This window comes from Seriola dumerili, unplaced genomic scaffold, assembly GCF_002260705.1.
Source record: "Seriola dumerili isolate Sdu_G_001 unplaced genomic scaffold, Sdu_1.0 BDQW01000036.1, whole genome shotgun sequence".
NCBI classification, from domain to species: domain Eukaryota; kingdom Metazoa; phylum Chordata; class Actinopteri; order Carangiformes; family Carangidae; genus Seriola; species Seriola dumerili.
The window spans coordinates 2,327,239-2,349,214 of record NW_019174291.1 but is presented as its reverse complement, the minus strand read 5'-3'; the positions used below and the strand labels follow the sequence as shown (position 1 = coordinate 2,349,214).

General features: G+C 42.0%; 1 protein-coding gene across 1 annotated transcript; it reads left to right on the top strand.

The window, feature by feature from the left end:
- Positions 1–2,439: 2,439 nt before the first annotated feature.
- On the top strand, positions 2,440–19,999 carry rsf1 (remodeling and spacing factor 1). The gene is made up of 18 exons (XM_022738407.1): positions 2,440–2,593; positions 5,117–5,208; positions 5,420–5,512; positions 5,603–5,808; positions 6,264–6,436; positions 7,256–7,354; positions 7,949–9,377; positions 9,516–9,723; positions 9,805–10,014; positions 10,985–11,089; positions 11,414–11,493; positions 11,594–11,642; positions 12,474–12,580; positions 13,756–13,820; positions 15,834–16,008; positions 16,131–16,360; positions 17,773–17,970; positions 19,179–19,999. Exons 1-18 carry the CDS (start codon positions 2,440–2,442, stop codon positions 19,997–19,999), a joined length of 4,494 nt encoding a protein of 1,497 aa, XP_022594128.1.
- The last annotated feature ends 1,977 nt before the right edge of the window (positions 20,000–21,976 follow it).

Sequence of the window (21,976 nt, the reverse complement as noted above, 5' to 3'; positions counted from 1 at the left end):
TTCATATTCCCTAAATATAAAAACGCAAGGAAATATGAAACAAGAATGTAAAACAATCCTGCAATAATTGAAATTAAACTAGTATTGTTACAAATATGGCAGAAGCACAGTGGCCTTGAGCGCTCAGTGCACTGCAACTTAAGAAAGCACATGCAAACAGACAAAACACAAACAACTTTAGAAAACATCTTCATCAATTTGAGAACACATGTGCTGCAAATACTCACAACACAATGCAAGTGTTTACCTGGGGACACTAAAAAGTGATGAACCTGGCTGGGGTGCACTTGTTGTTTAATGTCCAATTGTGACTGTTGAAGTTAAAACACATCCATTGTGTTGTGAGTATCTGCAGCGTATGTGTGTCAAATATATTTGACATTTTTATGTTACCTATTACCGTTTTTTTGCCTTGGGTTTTTCTTCATTTAAGGTATGTTACTGTATGAATACTATATGCTCTGTCACTTCCCAGTGCTTACTAACATTTCATAATAACTGCAAAGTAGAAGCTCAGAGAGAAAAACTGAGAAATGCTATGGGCTGTACAGTAAAATACCCAAAGATATTGTGCTTTCAATCATAGAAAAAAGGGGAAACAGTTAAATATTCACATTTTAGAAGCTGGCACTGGTGAATTTGATATTTTTGCTTAAAAAATGACTAAAACGACTAATTAATCATCAAGGTTATTACCAATTCATTTTCTGTCAATCATCTATTTGACTGATCAACTAATAATCCTTCGTGGTTACTTTGGAAATTATTATTTAACAGAGTATATATTAGCGTTTAAAGAGGGGTATAGGAAAGATCAGCCAATCACACCCAGCTGTGGTGCTTAGTGTGTGTTCCCAAACAGCATCTGAATGTCTGTTTTTCTACAGTCTATGGTTGAGACTTTGTATCCCCATAGCAAATATGTCAGTTACACACGGTTTCAGGCAGCAGTTCCTTGAAGTTAACCTATGGGCAAGTCAGCACAAGTGGATCTGCTCTGGATAAGGGCTTTTTGAAAACTCCTGTGATTGGCTGGTTGGGTTTAGACCAACAGTTTCAGCTATGACAAGACAATGATTTGATTGAATTGTCAACTGAGGACTATAGCTTAAATGATTCATTACTACTTTAATTTAAATGATTGTGTTAGAATTTTATAGCAAGACTTCAGTCAGCATCAGTGTCTGCTCCATGTAAACTCCATAAGTAGATATAAATTCTGTTTTTAAATGTGAAAATCATCACAAAACAAATAGATAAATAAACACATGAGAAATCGTCGGTGGTATGTAATTCCAGTTAAGTCCAACTAAGGTGAAGCTTAAACTGCTTGAGAAATATCTCTGGATTGGAATATCTCTGATGCAGAGATATTTCCTTCAGCCCGTAAAGGCAGCATCCTCCTGGGCAACGTGACTATCTACGCAGCATGCAGCAGCAGCAGCAGTACTAATTGTATGTGTAAAAAACAAGCTGTACTTTCGACTAAACTGTAAAACAAATGATGAGAAATAAAATGGTGGAGTCGGTCTGGGTTCATCGTTCAGACCTACATTACAGTGTCTCCTTTTGGAGGAAGACTGATGCCACTTGATTTAACTCTAGAAACATTTGAGGAATAAGAAAGAAAACCATTTTGGACTGTTGTTGATGTTGATCTTTCGCGATGAATTCTGGGCATTTCTCGCTCTGCCCTCCCTGGTCCTCCCAACTTCTTACAGCTCCGTCAAGCACATATAAAATGCGCACAATCTTACCGGAAACGGAGTTATTTATTTCAAAACAAAGGCAAAAAAATTATGTCTTAGGGCAAAAAAAGGGAAAAAATATAAACATCACACTCATTAATTAGAAAGCTTTTATAAATGTTTGATATGTTGTTTTATTTTCCCACGATACGGAAAATTCATATTTTGGTGTAATTTACTTCTGTTTTATGATGTGTTTGTTTTTCTTTTATTTTTAATTGCTGATTTTAATTCCCCTTTTCTTTCTGTAAAACAGTTTGTTACTTTGTTAAGAAAAGTGTTATATATAATTATTATTGCTTGACGGACTAAAAAGGTGTTGAGGTATGACACAGAAGCAAAAGTTGTCATCTACAGTACTGTATAAATGTGTAAGTCTAATGGGTCCCAGATTCATTCTGCAGCATGAGGCAATGAGTCCAAACATTCAGCCAGAGTCATAAAGAACTGTCTTCAGACAAAGAAGAATAAGGAGTCCTGCAAATGATGTTGGGGCCATCACAGAGCCCTGATCTGAACCAGCTCGCACGGCCCATTTGGTTTTATTGTGAAAACCTTACCCGGAAGCTACACGCTCTCGTACTGTCAAACTTGACACCGGTAAACGCTTCACTCCCTCCATTCATTTCACTGGCACACAGTCGCATCCTAGCAGCGAACCCTCCCCTCCTGTTTCTCTCCGCCTGGAAAGATGGCTGCTCCGGTGGTGGTGAGACGCTCCGGCCCGGCGCTCTGCCCGAGCTTCGCGGAGGTCTGTTCGTTCTTGGACCGATATGGAGCGGCGCTGGATCTACCCGAGATGACTTTCCCGCAGATGGAGAGGTATCTGCGGGACACGACGACAGGTGAGGGATCGATAGAAGTGGTGGTGGTGGTGGTACTGGGGCGAAGAAGTGGTGGAAAGCTGCGACACTTGAAACCGAAAGAGAAGGGGCCACCACTACCACCATCACCATCATCATCGTGATGATGATGAGGATGACGAAAAATGTTGTGTGTGTGTGTAGCGTATGTGTGTGTGTATGTGTGTGAGTGTGGCCCGGCAGAGCAGCATCAGATTTGGAGTTTAGTCAGCGAGCTTCTACACTTTCATATCGGCTGTGGCACATTTTGGCCCGTGTCAGAGTCGTTTTTCCTCGAAAGACATCCGGTGTTTTGTCCAAGTTTGTACGGAAACATTTGGGCAGAGAGAAAACGTAGCTGCTAATACAGAGCTAGCCCCCCCTCCAAACCCCACTCACTTTGGACTGTGTTGTGCGTTTGTGCTGAAGTTAGGAGAAAGGGATACATACGGGGGTACAGAATTTGGCACGGTACCCCGGGGGGTTATAGTTAGAGTCAAGTGACAGGTCGTCGATAATGTTGTCAAGGCTGATATTGATCTGTTAACGCTAAACTTGATGTGGGAGCCATGATGCAGCACTGCCGAGTGACCACACACAGCCAACCAGCTAGCTCCGGAGTGTTGTCAGGTGTAAATTTTCACCGGCCTTGCCTCACAGGCAGTCAGGCTGGAATGACATCAGTGTCCCCGGTGTTTATGTGTTGATCATGTACTCACGGCAACGATATTCCCCAACTTTGATCTGTATTTTAGACGGAGCGATAGATGTTAGCTAAAAAACAGTGGATGTTATTTTTTGGCCATTGGTAGAGTGGCTGTCAAATCTGCACAGGCGCAGTAGGGACTCTGGCTGCTGGCTAACTAGTTAGCATCAAGGTTTCCGTGAACTTTTAGTCAAAGTAGAAGGCGGAGACGTACAGTTTATTTACCACTTTGTCGTTTATCAGATGTTTTCAGACTAGTAGCTGTCGTGTTAATGACTTTGCATACCGCGTCAGACAATCTTACTTGTTAGCTAGGTAGTTTTCTATCACCGTTAGTTCTGTTGCTCACCGTAAATTCAATAATTAGACATAACAGCTCACATTTATGTTAACTATGGTATTTCTCTCACATTTCAGAATCGGCCACGATATAACTATGTTTTCGTAGTTGAGCTTCTGAGTCTGTGTTGACAATGTGAAAACGTAGAAAATTTCAGTTTGCCATGCCAGCAAAGAAAACTGGAATTTCCTCCTAACACTGGGGCTCCGTAAAAGTCTCACACTTTAGAGTCCTTATTTAATGTCAAATGTCAATGGGATACTTCTGTCATTTTGAAGACAGAACCTACAGTCATAACAGTATCATGACAACTGTAATCAGAAGCCTGATTAGTGCTGTATCGTAATTTCATCATTGATTACTCTGCCAATTATTTTCTGATGAATTGGTTCATCATTTAATCTAGAAAATGTAAAAAAAATAATAAATTGTGAAAAATGTCTCTCACAATTCCCAAAATGACATTTTTAAAGTACTTGTTTTGACCAACCAACCGTCCACAACCTAACTGATGAATGTCAAGTAGTAATGTCAAGAGTTGTATGAAAATTCATAGAATTAATAAATAAAATAAAATAATAAAAATCTTATTTTTTTATTTGGCCAACAGTAAAGCTGTATTTTTATGCTGAAATTATTTATCCTGTACAGCTGTTTACATTTACACAATTATCTACACTGTGCATGGAAGATAAGAGGAACCTTCTGATATGATGGGCTAACATTTGAATGGAAAAAGTTAGCTGTAAGATCCCACACCAATTCTGGGAACCATTGACATTATCTATTTACTCAGCACTGAGTGAGTAAGATATTCATATTAGCACATCAAATCACACAAGTACACTGAGCACTGCATAAAAACACACTGTCTTGCGTTTCTTTTTAGCCTTTATCTTGATGCATTTAAAGTTTGCCACTACGCTCATTGATGAGCCCCCAAAAATTACAGTACTAAATGTCATACAAAATGATTTGATCTCTCACATTGTTATAGGCCATACCCAGTATGAGTCTGTATGAACACATTTTACATTCCCATGTGATATCGTAAATGTCATGTTCATTCAGCAATAGTGGGCTGTTGTCCAACATTACAGTGTAGTGCAGGACCAGCCTTAAGAAAGTTTGAAAGGTGTTGCTGTCAAGTTGTTTATCTGTTTGTACAAACCTATTTTTCACTGTAAATTAATCAACACCTCTGTTTTGGTTCATAGATTCATGAAATCACATTGTTGTGTCTTAACTGATCTCAGTTGAAATTCGCAGTGAAACCCTCTGATAGAAGAATCTTGCGCTAAATAAAAAAGTAAACATTGTCTTTAATCTCCTGAAAAGAGAGGCTGGAGATCGGTGTCAGCTGAAAAACAGAACCCTGCCGCTGTCTGCAAACATTGACACTGGACTTGACGTGAAGTATGGAACGTTAAGATGAACACTGTCATGTTTCTAATCATCGTGTGTTCTGTGTGTTTTCCAGTACCTAAACCCCTTGTGGAGCTCCACGTGAAGCTGCTCAGAAAACTGGGGAGGTCTGTGTCTACTGACCGCTGGGAAAAATACCTGGCTAAGGTGAGGGCTCTGTGTATGTGTGTTTGTGGTGTGGAGTGACAACTGAGAATTTCCCACTAACATTAGAGCCTTACCTGTGTTGTGTTCAATGGACAGAGAAATGTTGAAATAGGAGGTGAGATATTAGCGAAGATTAAACCAACATATCAGACAGATTACTTGTGAAAACTGGTTTGTATGTGGTGACTATATCAGTAATTGTTTCCTGTAGGTTTGCCAGGAGTTGAACAACACCTGGGCATGGGAGCTGGAACAGAAGGGCTACCAGGAGATGTCCATGGAGTGCAAGTCAAGCATCCTCAAAGTATGAGATGCCTCTTTTTATTTTATGTAACTAAATGTCCAAAATCCCCCCTCCTCCTCTTTTCACACATTTCCATTGTTTACCTTTCAGTATCTCTGCGAGTGTCAGTTTGATGACAATCTGAAGTTCAAGATGGCGATCAATGAGGAGGACCCAGAGAAGATGCGTCTGCAGCCTGTAGGTCGGGACCGGTATGGTCTGATGTACTGGCTTCAGCTGGACCAGGAGCAGAACATCCGGCTGTACACGGAGGAGCAGGACGATCTGGACGGATCCACCTGGAACTGTATCGTCAGGTAGAACTGTCGTCTTCATCTGGTCCACACACCTGCCGTGGTGTGACAACAGATCAGGCTGCGATCACATCTATTGTTATTATTTTCTCTGCTCATTAGTCTGTATAGCTAAATTAATAGTTATCATAGGACTTAGGGTGTTAAGCTTAGGGAGCTATTCACTGAGTCTGGTCCATTTTCTGTAGCACAAGTTTCTTGTGTTTACTTTAAATAAACTCTGTAAGAAAAAAAAAAAGAAGTTTTTTTTACAATCTGGATCTTATTTTTTTAGAAAAGTTGTTTTTCAAATTTTTGTTTGGTTAGGTACACATTGCAAATTTACATGCCGACTTCGGCCTAAGGCTAACTTAGTTAGGCTAACTTAAAGTAGTCTCCTCACTTCTGAAAAACAAATTGTATTTTAAAAATGACTTGCGTTCCTGTTGTTTGAGCCACTTATCAATCTGTCTTCTCAGGACTCGTAACGACCTGGCGGAGGCTCTGGAGCTGTTGAAGGCTCAGATTGATCAAAACCAGAATCAGGACAAGGACCAGAACCAGAACCAGAACCAGAACCAGAACCAGAACCAGAACCAGAACCAGAACCAGGCTGGATCCAGGAGCGCCAGCCCCACAGAGAAAGATGCAGGTATGTTAGGCCAACGAATAGATATTGTTTATATTATTGATAGAAAAATCATCAGAGGATTAACAGCCTATGAATGCATGTAGGTGATAACTTCAAATTTTGTAACAGAGACAAAATATTTAAAGCAGCTGTTAAATTTTGATCATCTTCTCTCCTGCATGTCAGTTGAAATGCTGTTGAGGTTTTTATGACTACAGAAGACAAAACTAAGAGCCTTCTTAGCAATTGCATGTTACATGTGCACTGTATAGTCATAGCAGTAGATTATAATTCTAATAAGTTACAGAGTATTAAGTAAAGGGCAGAAGTTTCCAGTGCTCTCTCTCTCTCTCTCTCTCTCTCTCTCTCTCTCTCTCTCCCCCTCTCCCTCAGTCTCATTTTCTGTCTAAACTAAATTTAAATAAAATGTACAATGAAATCAAACATTCTCTTATTGATAGGCTTTGTCAAAGGCAAACTGAATGTAGAACGGTAGGGCTGGTAGTAGCGGAGAGCTAGCCGTCACGCAGGTGAAGTGAGTAGTGTGGTCCTAGTGTAACTTCTAAAGAGAAGAAAGACTGACACTAAACAATTATTGAAAACAGTTTCTGAAGTTCAGTCCGATCTAATGGAAAGCGAAACAAATCACTCAAACTGTGCTCAGAATAACATTTCAGGGAGCTGCAGCCCAGGAGAAAACAGGCCAGAGAGAAACGATATTAAAAACAATCTATTAATCTGAAGTTATTTAATTGAATAGTCTGTTCATTCTCTGTAGACACCTTACAGTAGTAATGGTAAGCGATGAAATTGTCTGTGTGTGTTTTTATGATGATTTAGGGGACGAGCCCATAGGAAGCACCAGCTCCAAACCCAAGACCACAGAGGAACATGCTATGAAGGTTGACCCTGTACAGGAAGACAAACCCCTAAGACAAGGTACCTAGATTAAAGAAACTGCTAGTAATCACTTGAGCTGGGACTAACAATACCTTTTTAAAGAAGTAAGTAAAATGTCTGACAGACAGACAGACAAACAGACAGACAGGTAAAATCTGAAAGATAGTTTTGGTTGTCCTTGATTCATGTTGAGCTAAATAAAAATTTCGGGGCAGTTATTTTTTCTTTATTGGAAAGCATACATCAGAGTGGGGATGACTGACATGCAAAAAATACGACAGGTGTTTCATCTGCCTGGTCAGCATCCTAAACCCCCGAAGGGCACCAGGACACCCTACAATTTTGTGTCTGTCACTGAACATGAGGGATGGGCAAATTGTATGTCAAAGTATCCACTACTACCAGTTACTTCCACTGTTTTACCTGCCAGATAGAAGAAAAGTAGAAAATGAAATATAATGATAGTCATTTAGCATCTCAGTGACTGGTAGACACCCTGATCAGCAACACGTCTTTTATTTGATACGGATCTGTTTTACGCGCCCTGTTCTGCTCCTGGCGCTCTGGCCCTTGTCTTGTTTGCTGTATCTGGGAGTATAAAAGTGTAATTGTGTTGTGGTTTTTGTGTTGTAGTGATAAAGCAGGAGCAGACATCGACCATCAAGCTGGAAAACACTGAGGCTGAGGTAAAGGAAGACAAGGCTGACCACAAGCCACCTGTGTTCGATAACCGCGTGAGCACCATCACCACCATCGTCAAATCAGAATCCAGGGACGCCGACGCCCCCAAAAATGCTGTGTCGGTCGTCATGGCACCAGGTGCGACTGTGACAAAACAGGAAATGAACAAGGAGGAGGAAGCAGGGCGGGCAGTCGTCAGGAGCAACCAGCAGGCCAAGATACCACTGAAGAAGAGGGAGCTTAAGCTTGCTGAGAGTTACCACAGCAACCACCTTAACAACAACAACAACAGCAGCAGTAGTATTATTGTCTGTAACCCTTCAGTGATCCAGAGCAAGGACAGCCATGGAAGAGAAGGGAAGTTACCTAACTCATTACCGCCCCCTGGCAGTCCAGCCGTCTCACAGCAGCAGCAGCTAGTGGTCACTGCATCAAGACAAGAACTGACCAATGGGAGGGCATCTCTCCTCCTGCCTCACAAAGAGGGACAAAATGGAGTTATAGGGGTCATTGGTCAAGTCGGTGTTATAGGTCATGTAGGGGTCATCCGCAGCCCATCTGAGCGTCACAGAGCCCCATGTGCTGAGCAGCAGGAACAAAACGGACCAAATATTGACCACTGGGGCTCCAGAGCTGTGGAGGAAGAGAGGGAGGTGAGCCGGCAGTCAGTGCTGGTGAGGAAGGGACCTTCCGAAGGGGAGATGGCAGCAGCAGCCACTGCTCTTCCTCCTCATGCAGCGAAGCTACCATTGTCATCATCAAAACCTGATCAACCCCCTGAAGCTGCAGAGAGAAAAGTGGACTCTGTTAGCATTTCTTCACTGTCTCAGTCCACAGAGGAACCCAAGAGACTGACGACGGAAGACCAGGGTAAAAGAACAACGGAAGAGCGGTTAGACAAGGAGACAAAAACCGGACACAGCAGTCGTCAACAGAAGGATGACGACGTGGACGGGAGGGAGGACAAGAGAAGAGAAGTGTCTGAGCGCCCTGTGGTAGATGAAGGAAGTAAAGATGAACATGAAAAGAATAAAAGCACTTTAGGGAAAGTGGGGACAGAATCAGGGGGCTCTGTTCAACCTCTAAAAGTAGAACAGAAAGATGAAAAGGACCACCAGGACCACCTGGGAGATGGGGTCAATGGTGGCCTGACAGCCCAGGTTAGGGTGAAGGACAATGGGCATGGATCAGAGGAGAGGCAGGGTCCCCTGGAGGAAGCCTCCTCTGAGCTCCAGAAAGAAGGAATCAGGCTGAAGATAAAGATTCCTCCCCACAGGAGAAACAAGTTGAGGGGGAAAGGGGGAAAAGAGGAGGGGAAAGAGAGGGAGCAGGAGGTACAAGAGGAGGGGAGGCCGTTGAGGAGATCTGCAAGGATTTGCAGGTATGTGTATAATAAAATAAAATGAAAATGGGGGCTTAGAGAATAAACTTGTGTTAGTTTTTGTCCTTTGTGATCTCAGCTACAGCTGGTTTGACTCTGACAATAAATTCAGTCCCATTTATACCTTTTTTCTTGAAGATCATCTGCTTTGCCAACCTGCAGGCCGAGCTCGAAGGCAGCTGAGAGCCAGAGGAAGAAACCACAAAGAAAACAAGTGCTGCCTACCAGAACGAGGGAAGAAGAGGAAGAGGAGGACGAAGAAGAGGAAGAAGATGAAGAGGAACAAAGTTCACCAACAAAGAAAGACAGAAAAGCAGAACCTGTCGGGCAAATTAGGAAACGAAGGGTAATCACTTTCTAAATGTGTGTCCTGTGAGTGTGAACACATAAACCTGGGTTGTTGACAGTTTCTCTGTTGCATGTTCAGGGTAAACGGAGGCATCGACGCCCCCGATGGTCCAACATTCGTTCGAAGAGACGTAAACTGGGTGAAGGAGGGGAGGTGGAGGACAGAGGGAGGAAACAAGGAGAGGAGGAGAGCGAAGGAGGGAGCGACTCAGAAGAATCATGTAAATCAGAGGAGATTCCCAGTGAAGATGCCTGCACTCACTGTGGCCTGCCCAACCACCCTGAACTGGTAGGAGAGGAGTGTTTCACTGTTTTCTTCTACACATACTAAAGTATTTGAGCACACCCAAAGTCTGCTATCGTTTTCTTGATAAGTGGCTGAAACAATAAATCGGTTATCTCTTCATCTACTGTTGGATGACTGATCACTCAAGTAAATCCAAAAAACTGAGGCCGTTTAAAGGCTTGGTTATTTCTGTGAACCCAAAGAGTTGTCACTATCAGTTAGAAATCAGCTACAGCTGATTCAGAATCTGCTGCCTGAGTCCTGACCAGGGCCAGAGGGAAAGATCATGTCAAACCTGTTTTAAAGTCCCTACATTGGCTGCCTGTCAGCTTCTGTATTGATTTTAAAAATTCTATTATTTGTTTTTAAAGCTGTTCATGGTCTTGCACCGGCAGACATGTCCCACATGCTTCCACTATATGAACCAGTACGGCTCCTCAGGTCCTCTGGCACAAGTCTGTTAATTGTTCTGAAGTGCAGGACTGAAAGCTTTGGCGAGGCAGCTTTTAACTATTATGCTCCGAGCCGTTGGAGCAGTCTGACCCGAGGACCTGAGAGCAGCCGGAAGTGTTGAAATGTTTAAACGTAAACTCAAAACGTTCCTCTTCAGCCTGGCTTTTCATTAAATATAGTTTTTAGTCATTAGTCACTTTATTTGATTCCCTTATTTTATTGTAATTATTTATTATTGTATTTTATTCTATTTCAGCTGTTCTTTTATTATTCATTTTCTTGTTTGTCTTTGTTTGCAATTGTTATTATAGCTTTTAAATCTATTTTATTGTATCTCATTGTCAGCTTTCTTATTTGATTTGTCCTTTATATTTATTTTGTATGAAAAGGGCTGTACAAAAAAAGTTTGATTGACAAATGAGTTATTTCACTTTTCCTGTGTGTGTGTGTGTGTCTGTCTGTGTGTCTGTGTGTGTGTCTGTGTGTGTGTCTGTGTCTGTGTCTGTGTCTGTGTTCTCAGATTCTGCTGTGCGACTCCTGTGACAGTGGATACCACACTGCCTGTCTGCGGCCGCCGCTCATGTTGATTCCAGATGGAGAGTGGTTCTGTCCACCCTGCCAACATGTAAGCTGTGTGTGTGTGTGTGTGTCTCACACCTATTTATTCAGCTGGTAAAACTTGATCTGATGTCAAACAGTCTTGGTCCTTAATGTGTTGGATTGATGGTTTGAAGAAAAGTTCATTGTGAGTTTTGTTTTCATATTGACAGTAAGCCTGTGAAAAAAAAAAGCAAAAACTAACACAGACATTTTCATTTAACAAAAGTTACCACAAGTTTCATGTTCAAAATGGGATATAGACCAGGATACCCGGCCCTCATAATTAAGACATTTTCAAAGAGAAATTTTCAAACATTGACATTGTGATGTTTGGTTTTCCTCCTTTCAGAAGCTGTTGTGTGAGAAACTGGAGGAGCAGCTGCAGAATCTGGACAGTGCTCTGAAGAAAAGAGAGAGAGCAGAGAGGAGGTAAAAACACACACGCACACGCACACACACACACACAAACACACACACACACTCTGTACATGATGTGGATTTTGACCCTCCTCTCTCCCCGTCTATCCAGGAGGGAGCGGCTGGTGTATGTGGGAATCAGTGTGGAGAACATCATACCTGTGAGTAAATCACAAAAAGCCTACGATTGTAACCTCTTCAAGTTTGAATATTTTTGATGATATAATATTTTTTATCAGTGTAAAAATGCGGCTTCATGTTAATTTCTGTCAGTTTAAACAACTTTTGCTGTAAAAACATTTGCACACAATTAAGCTTAGTAGCATTTATATAGTAAATATAATGGTACCCACACCCTCCTAAACATCAAATTCAAGGACTTTTCAGGGATTTTAAAGGCCCAGTTCCCTGAAATTCAAGGACCCAAGATGCCATAGTTTGAGACACAGAACAACCTGTGTTAAAGTAATGGCAGACTCTGGTCTCTTGCCTTCTCTAACACAGCGAAACAATACACTGTGTAAGCTGAACGATAGACACAGAGACTCATTTACCAGTTGAAGAGAAAGTATATAAATTCGAGCACTTTCAATGACCTGTGACTATTTATGTCTCCTTTTTCTTGATTTTTTTTTTTCTCAAATTCACAAACTGTCAAAGATATCACGGCCCCTTGGGAACCGTGTGTAAGGGACGAACAGAAATGTGAAGTTTCATTCATTCACTACAAAGTAGCTTGCTCGCATTTACAGTTATCACACTGCAACGGCCGTCACAAGGGAAGCAGCAGTCTCGTGTTTCTTACCTGGTGTTTCTCAGTTGGACCAGTGAGACACGGATGTTGCTTTTACAACATACATTTTACAACATAAAACTGCCCGTTGAAACTAATACATTAGACTCATCTTGTGAAATAGACAAACAAACCAAATTAAAGTACTATTTTATATTTTACTGTGTGACATTAAAAATTATTATTTTGACCGTTTCAGGAGGGAGATGAGGAGGAAGAGGAGAAGTCCCCAAAGAAGAAAGATTCCAAAAAGAGTAAAAATCTGGGAAGGAGATCAACCAGAACCAGGAAACACATCAGCTACAGGTGGGTGTGGCCTGACAGGGGTTAAAGGTGTGCTGGGGGTATTCCAGATAGTGGGTTTAGTGACGTTTGGGGAGTTATTTAACCCTGAAATAAGGGAAACTAGGTTTTCTGTCCCAGAAACTAGGATCACTTCAACTCTGAGTAAGTTATCACAGTAATTTGCTCTGTGAATCCAACCTGAGTTTCTCTGGGTCTCCTCCTGCCCTCCTTGAGCCTAAAGGAGGTGATCTCTGTCCTTGCATTCATATATTACACATCATGGGCTCATCCTCAGCTCAGCAAAAAATCTTCACACTGTCCGTCGGACATTGAAGTAGTATGTAGTTGAAAAAGATTTTGAATAAAGGCTGCATATAGTCTGAACTTGTTTTAATAGCATATCACGTACTGTATTTAAATGTACCTCATGTTAAAATATACTTGAGCTTTAGCCAGATTTTTAAATGTAAAATCAACATCTGAAAATTTATCAAATCACTGGGTCAGACAGGAAGAGGCCACAATCACAGGCTTATAAATAAACCTATGTCTTATCTGTTTGATCTGCAATGGGGTCCAAAAGTCTAAGACCATTTTCCCTTTCACTTGAATGGGAAAGCTCAAACTTACTTACTGTATATTTTCATCTTCCGCTGCCAGCAGCACTTGGCCATGTTCCATTCAGATTACAGCTGAATAAATATATTTCAAAAATAATGTAGCTAACAGAAGGATTTCAGCATTTGAGCATCCATTAAAGAAATTCAAGTCTGCTAAATAATATGGTGTATTGGACTACAGTGAATAAAATGTGATGGTGTGAACCTACTGACTCTTTTCTGGCGACTCAGGCTCTTTTACTGCTGCTGCCACACATGAAACTTTGTAGCTCCGCAGAGACTCTGCTCTTTATTTACTGTTTCTATGGTGAATCCCAGTATTGGAGATCCATGGATGATGGGTTTTTTTCATTCACCATGTACACACCTGTCTCAGAGTGAACAGACTCAGATCAGCTGTTCTGGAACCAACAAAGTTTCTGGGCTCAGGATTAATCCACTTGGAGTTCAAAGTTTGTCAAACCCACTTGCTGGAAAACCACATGGGGTTTTCTTATCAAATGTGTGATGATCGATCATAAATGTAAAATCTCAGACTGAGGCAGTCAACATCTGTTTTGCATGTGTGTGTTGCAGATTTGATGACTTTGACGATGCCATTGATGAAGCCATAGAGGAGGACATCCGAGACCTCTGTGGTGGTGAGTGGACGATTTGAAGGTTGAAGAAACGAGGCAGATTTCCTGCTGTCCTGGTTTATAGTCATTTTTACATGAGCGAGAGCATAAATAAACCTCCCTTTCTTGGACAACAGTTTATAACAGGAAGGGACTTGAACAGCTGTTTTATTCAGTTATTCCAGTAAATCAGCCGTAACTGCAAAATAACAACATTATTATAATGAATTAAAAGATCAGCACACTGTGCTAATAGCTCAGTGTAAGTGCCATTGACAGTGCCTGACGAAGATCCTTGCAGATCAAAATGTTGCTGTTTTATTCAAATTTCTGGGGGCTATCAGCAAAGTGTTTGGATCTTTTTTCTTACTGTGGCCCTCACTTGACCCAGCTCCGGTGGAGAACTATCGACCGGTCTCACTTCTTCCATTCTTATCTTATTAGTGTATTGAAAGTATGGTTTTCAAGCAGGTCTCATAATTCCTCTCATAGAATGACCTCCTGATCCAGATCAGTGGAGTTTTAGAGCGGCCACTCCACTGAAACAGCTCTGTTGTCTGTGACAGAAGCCCTGAGGGCAGCTGGGACTGTGATACAGTGAACCACTGCATCCTGCTGTCTGTTCTCTCCAACATGGGCATCACAGGCAAAGTGCTTTCTTGGTTTGAATCCTGTCTCACTGGGCGCTCCTTCAATCTGTCATCGCAAGGACAAACATTCTTATCCCATTCCCTCCCAACAGGCGTGGCCCAAGGATCGGTTCTGGGACCCCTTCTCTTTAATATACACCACCTTCTTGGGTCCAATTATCCACTTGCATGACTTCTAATATCACTGCTATGCAGACGAGACCCAACTACACCTGTCCTACCAGACGACCCCACGGTCTCTGCCTGGATCTCAGCCTGTCTCTCTGATATATCCACATGGATGAAGGAACACCACCTTCAACTAAACCTTTCCAAGACTGAACCCTTAGTTGTCCCGATAGCACCTCCTCTCCTAACACCTCTAACACCCTGACATGACAAACTAGCTCTGACTTCTCTGCACTTTTTACCTGATATCCTTCACTTATTAGATAGATGTAGCACTTAGCGCTTACACCAAGGTCTCCTATTGCAATGAAGCTTTAGTGATATCACTCACTCGTAAGTCGCTTCGGATAAAACCATCTGCCAAATGAGTAAATGTAAATGGTTGGTTGATAAATTTGGAAGAAAAGACGTGTGTGTGTGTGTGTGTGTGTGTGTGTGTGTGTGTTTTATAGGCTGTAACTGGCACAGATGGCCACAGTGAGATTGAACCCATAGGGAAAATGGGGGGCTGTGGGGCAGCTGAAAGAGGCTGACGCTGGTGTAATCAAAACCTGTGGTGCGTTTGTCATGGTCTGGACAAGAGGTTCTGTAGAGCTGTTTGCCTCCGAGCTGAGGTGACATTTAATAGAAGAGTGAACACTCAGACCAAAAAGAAAAGTTTTTTGTCTTTAAAAAAAATGATGCGTTCTATGTATTCTATTTTAAGTTTTATCTTTATTTATTTTTTTATATCTTTTACTCTGTTATTATTATCAAGTGGGTTTTTATTATTTATCTCACTTACAATGATGTTTTTAACATGTTTTTATATCATTTTATGTCATTTTCATGTGAATCACATGGTACATGTAATTTCAATTGAATTTTAATTGCATAGCGCCAAATCATAATATACATCATCTCACAGCACTTTACAGGGTAATTGCATTGTTGCAAAGCACTTTGAGCTGCAAATGAATGATATTATTAATGTGATTATTAATGTAGTAAATATAAGAAATCTAATGAATTTATTATTAATTCACATCATTCATGCCAGGTGGGGAGGTAGGTTGTTCAGCTGGACAGTTTGGAGGAAATGTGTCAGTTGACAGGATAGCCTCTGTGAAGAGTGTAGCAGACAGGTAGCTGCACTCAGAGTCATGTGATCATGCTCAAACGTAACATTTAATTCAACCCGAGGTGACGACTTTTTGACTGTTTTGACTTTCTGATGTAGGAACAGCACGAGGCAAAGACATCACTGCCATCCTGTCAGAGGACGGCAAGGAGAGCCAGCGGCCAATCAGAAGTCAAGCTCATGCTGCCAGAAACAGGAAGAAGCGGAGACTGAATGACCTGGAGAGTGACAGCACAGCAGCAGAGAGTGAAGATGAGTTCATGCTCAGCAACAGGTGACACACACACACACACACACACACACACACACACACACACACACACACACAGTCTTTCAGTTCTCTTTCCTCCACTCTCTCTGCCACCTGGCTTATTTCTTCTCTTCTTCCTCTAACAGCTCAGAGGATGAAGATTTTGGTGCATCAGGGGCAGATGATGATGAAGAAGAAGATGAAGATGCTGGCAGCGAGGTGGGCAGCTGGGACAGCGGGACCCGCCCCAGACGAGCAATGAGAGGGGTGCCTAAACACAGACCCAGCAAGACCCAACGCAGGGGCAGGAAACGGCTGAGACGGTGGCGGAGACGCTCCTCAGAGGAAGAGGAGGAGGAAAGCGATGAAGAAATGGGTGAGTGCACGATGAGGGGAAACTTCCAGGCTGCAAGACACTTACACTACAATAGCAGAGTTCATTGAGTGGGAGTCATCGAATATGACAATGTTAATTGAAGTAAAAACTATGACGTCATTGAAACTTTTAAATCCTCTTCATCACGGGATCTGCTGTCATTACAGCTGATGTGATATATAATAAATATTTAGAAGGAAATCTCTTCATCAGGATGGAAAGCGTTTAGACAAAAAAGTAGTATTTTGATAACTGAAAAATCATTTTAAGCTTTTTAAAGTAAGAATTACAAGCATCCTTCAAGTCTTTTTTATCAAGTATTTTCGGTGTACAAAAATACAAATACAAACAGAGCATTGTATCCATCTGATAACAAGTGCCCACCCAACAGCGCACCAGACCTACGCCACTGAGTGAAAGTTAGTCATTCCTGACAACTACAAGGGGAGCAACATAAATATTAGGGAATTACATTCTCTGCTTCCATTTTTTCCACTAATGTTGAGAATGACTGCCAAGCTACATGGAATTACAGAGCAGACCCTTGAAGAGATATTGTATAACCTCTTTGATCCAGTGAAAATACACAAGGGGGGAGAGGGTCTTTCCATCTGAACAGTATGAGCCACCAGCATGTTGCACCTGTGATTGTTAGGATGCAACACTGAATTAAGCAATAAGAGGGGACGGATCCGATGGCTCTTGTAGTATTTTAGAGAAAGTATGAAAGATTGACTGCCACAACGGGTACAGCCTCGGACATGTCCACAACATGCGTAGTAGGCTTGCAAGGACCTGCCTGCATCTGTCGCATGTGGAATCCAAGTCCGGTCTGACCTTTGACCGATGAAGCCGGCGTACTATCTTGAAAAACTTGCAAAACACGCTGCTGTTGACAAATGGATGATGAGTAGTTAGAAACATTCTCTTGTTCCAGCTTCACACATGAAAGGAGCTGTTGTTTTTCTTTGTCATATATTGTTCTAAACTGAATTTCTTCGGCTTTTTTGTGGTTGAACAAAACAAGACATCTGATTCACATCACAGGACTCTGGGATTTGTGATGGGCATTTTTTTTTTTTTACTATTTCCCGACATTTCAATTATGATTAACCAATTAATCAAAAACGAAAAAAACTAACCCCAACCCCAATGATTGTAAAATGCCAGGAAACATTTTAAAAAGCTTAACTAAAGTTCCCATATTCCAAGGTGACATTTGTACGTCTTGTTTTTTCAGCACTGAACCCAGAGAGAATCAGTTTACAATGGTTTGATAAAAAAAGAGCAAATCCTCACATTTGAGAACCTGGATCCAGAGAGTATTTTTGCAATGTTCTTTGATAAACGACAATCCATCATCAAAATTGTTATCTGTGCATCTTTACCGTCTCTGTCTGTCTTCTTTCCAGATTCGGATCAGTTCAGTGACATGACTGACAGTGACGCTGACAAAAAGAGGCGGGGTCTGAGGCGGGGCCAGCACCAGCAGGTCAACTACCGTGAGACGTCCGAGTCGTCAGACAACTCCCGGACCTCCGCCGTCAAGACCAAGGTCAAACCCAGAGGCAGACCACGCAAGGAGCATCTCTCCAGCGACTACAGCGATGGTCAGTCATCGACGGCATCATGTGCAGCGTTATTTCCTTTCAGATTATTTTTACTTGGAGGTCAAACTGTCCAACCACCAATCAATTTACATATTTATTTACATAGCCCGAAATCCAGAATCACAAATTTGCCTCAAAGGCAGCAAACAACACCCTCTATCTTTAGATAGTGAATAAGGGGAAAAATATATCAGACACCAAACGCTGTATAACAGGGCTATTCAGCTATGTTGTTCAGGGGGCCACATCGGCCCGGACGTTTCCCTGAGCTATTCTCTTTATGTATGTACACTTGACACAACATGCCGCCACATCTTCAAAACTTTTATTTTGCCACATTGCAAAAGAAGCCTCATCATTAACTACTAAGAGAATAAATAGGCCATCTTTACGTAATCAGGCCAAGTAGTCAGTTAGATTTTCTTCGACGCAAATGTGTTTACTTCAACAAAAGTACACACATAGTTTTCTACAACGCATTGTGTCAGCTGTCTGGCATATCATTTGGTTAATTCTTCGTCTTTGTAACATCTTTAACAGAGCTACATCACCGCATTTTTAAGTGACAAAAAGAGGCAAACAACAGAAGAGAGCAAAGAGAATGGAAAAAGTCCAAGATGAACTGAACTTGCCTGTGAATTTGATGACAACACAACACAAATTAATCTTGAAAGTTTGGAACATTTTGACAATAGATGCTGCTGTTACTTCCTGGGACCAAGAAGGCTGCTGCTCTATTAGAGCCTCTCTTTGGTTTAGAGGATTTATTGTAACAAAAATGTATTTGTAATTAAACAATAGACTTGATTGATGGGCCGGAGTTGGCACCGCGATGGCCAATTGAATAGGTCTGCTGTATAATATTACATGACCAAACCATGTGATTTATTTTGATAGGTACTTCCTGTACTGTTTACGTGTTGAATGTTCAGATTTTGAGGAGACATGCAACTGAAAACAGGTTTTTACTAAACTTTCTGAGCCTCTGTACTTCACACTGCTTTACACACATTCAGTTAAAGATAGAGTCCATTCAAGTGTTTGTGTTGGTGTGACGGATGAATGGAAAAAATGTAACCTACCGCAAGAAAAAAAATCTTCCAGGTGATGTGTTCATAAGGTTCACCTCAGCTGTGTCACTGAAGGGCGGGAAGAGCTCGTCATTCGTTTATTCCACCCATTTAATCATTCCTCTGTTTTTCTTCCAGTGTTGCCTTCTTCCAGAGACTCGGAGGAGGAGGATGATTATGAAGATGAAGAGGAGGACGACCAGCGAAGGAGAGTGAACAGGAGGAGAAGAGAGGAGGAAGACCTCCAAAGAAAGAGGATGAGAGAAAAGCGGAGGAGATACGAAGACGAGGAGGACGAGGAGGACGACAGAGAGAGGGGGAGGCGGCTGAAAAGGAGACTGTTGGAGAAGGAGGACGACAGAGACAAGCAGAGGAGGTTAAAGAGGACAGACAGAGACGAGGAGGACCTGGAGAAGATGGGCAGAGGGAAGAGGAGAGAGATTCTGTCACAGCAGCGGCGCAAACGGCTCGCTCAGATGCTGAAGAAGCGGCGGCCTTCGACGGACGACGAGGATGAGGATGAGTCAGAGGAAACCGAGTCGTCATCGGAAGAGGATCGTCCAATCCGCAAAAGACTCAACCGCATCGACTCTGATGATGATGACGACGACGGCGACGATGATGATGATGAAGAGGAAGACGAGGAGGAAGAGGGGGGAAGACAGAGGATGACGACCAAAAAGTCTTCAGTGGTAGAGAGGAGAGCCGACAGCGACGCTCAGGAAAAGGGAAGGGGCCGCAGCCTGTCTCCGTCAAACAGACATCGGACCTCCAGAGGCCCAGCGAAGTCTGGGGCTGGAAGTCCCACTGCGCCCAGGGACAGTGCAGGATCAGGCAGGCAAGGCAGGCACAATGGCCCCTTCCATCCAGAAGGGGGGGAAGATGAGGAGGAGGAGGAGGAGGAGGAGGAGGAGGAAGTCCGCAGTCATGATGGCTGTGTTTGTGTGAATAACGCTTGATTCTTTCTTTTCGGTTTTTCTTTTAACTGTCGGCCTCTCACTCACAAACCACCTTTGAAACTGGATATCTCTCTTTCCCTCCACCGATTTCTCTTCTCCTTCGTACTCCCCCGTCTTGCTCTTCCTCCTCGCTGTTGTATTGTAGTAGGGTGCTATCCACCATCACATACTGTACAGAAACTCGTGAGTACCAGTACCCATTTCCACTCATCATCACGTCTGGCGGAACAGAGCAGCCAGCAGGCCGGACCAAAAGCATCCTCACAGCAGAACTGGCAGCACTTCATGCTTCAGCAGACGCACTCGCAGCTGGAGGTTATCGTGACCATTTCCCTGAACTCTTGAGTTATGGACGTCTGTCTGGTGGCTCCATGTGACAGTATGATAGTGGTTTCATCCCATTTGGGTCTGACTGTATTGGACACAGGAGTCTGTTTGTAGTGTACCTCATCCTAAAGCACTTCATCATTCTCATCGCACTTAATAACCTGCCACCAAGGAGAGGGCCAGTGTCGAACCGAACACGTGATGGATGAAGATCTGTCACAGAATGACATAGAAGTATAGTTTCTAACTTCCGTCTAGTGTTGTCTACCCACACAGATTGTTCCGGTTTTATTTGTGCAGGCTTTGAGATTTCTTCCTCCAAAACAATGGAAGTGAATGGAATTGTGTTTGTTTCATTGTTGTGGTGCTGTCCTGAAAAATGACCCAGTAGCCTGAGGGTTAATGTGTATATCACAAATCTTCAATTACCGAGGTTTGGCCACTGGGCAGGAGACATTTGCTGCATGTCATGCAAAATGTTGAGTTTTTAAAATACCATTTTTTTTTCAGCGCAGTAAGCACCACCTACTAAATAAAGGTTCACTTCCATTGTGTTGGTGTCGTGGCTTTAATCTCAGGCAGATACGTCAAAACTTGCACAAATCAAATCTAATCTATCACCATGGTGACATACTGTTAGAGCTAAGGAATCCACTTTTGGAGCAAGTTGCCTCTTCTAAGTTTTTTTTTTTTCCTGGATAAGATCATGACCCAAACAACCAAAGATGTAAAGCGGTCAACAGCCTTATTTACATGCTGACTACAGTTATAATCAGACCTTAGTCCACTGAAACTGGTCAGGTCCCAACTCAGGAGCTGGATCCACTGAAGGACTGGTCAGACCAACCCTGCTCCTCTTCCTCTTCATCCTCCTCACACGAGACAGTTCAGACTCATGAGAGCGCAACAGTAATGGTGCATTCAGGTGCTCCTCGTCAACCTGTAAAGTAAAACATTTTGGATTTTTAACTTCCCAGCGGGCAAACAACGTACGTCTATGGTAAATCTTAGTAGTATAGAGCTGAAAAGATTAGCCCATGAATTGATCAGTTGATCAACTATTTTCATAACCTATTAATTGTTAAGATCTTTTTTTTTTAAAAGCAAAAACACCAAACATTTATTTTCATGTACAGCTTCTCATTAGTGATGATTGGCTGCTTTTCTTTGTCTAATGTGATAGATAGAATATTTTTAGGCTTTAAGAACGTTGTCAGGCAAAAAAAAAAAAAGAAATTTGATGGAAACTTCAGGAAATTTTGACAATTTTTTCTGATATTTTATAGACTAAACAATTATTCAGTTATGTGAGAAAATAACAAAATGTAAAATAATCATTAGTTGCAACCCTGATAAATATATTTGTATAACTTGTATTGAAATCTTGTAATGAACAATATTTCGAGGACCACCTGAACGCAAATACGTGATGTAGATGAGGATCGCCTGAACACATATTAAAAAAACTGGCCATTCAATTTATAGTGGGATACAAGCATGCAGCACTTTGTCTTGTAATTGTCAATTTTAGAAATATGTGTTTTTTTAGATACAGACTGTCAGTCATTTAAACTCATATAAATCATAAATAAAATACAAATGCATTAACAGCAGCATCTTCAGAACATTAAATCTAAGTGGCTGTACATG

Excerpts from the sequence above, each read along its gene's own strand:
- rsf1 (XM_022738407.1), top strand. The coding sequence starts at position 2,440 with ATGGCTGCTCCGGTGGTGGTGAGACGCTCCGGCCCGGCGCTCTGCCCG. Across the intron at positions 10,015-10,984 it reads TGCCCAACCACCCTGAACTG|ATTCTGCTGTGCGACTCCTG; the intron begins GTAGGAGAGGAG and ends CTGTGTTCTCAG. Across the intron at positions 11,090-11,413 it reads TCTGTCCACCCTGCCAACAT|AAGCTGTTGTGTGAGAAACT; the intron begins GTAAGCTGTGTG and ends TCCTCCTTTCAG.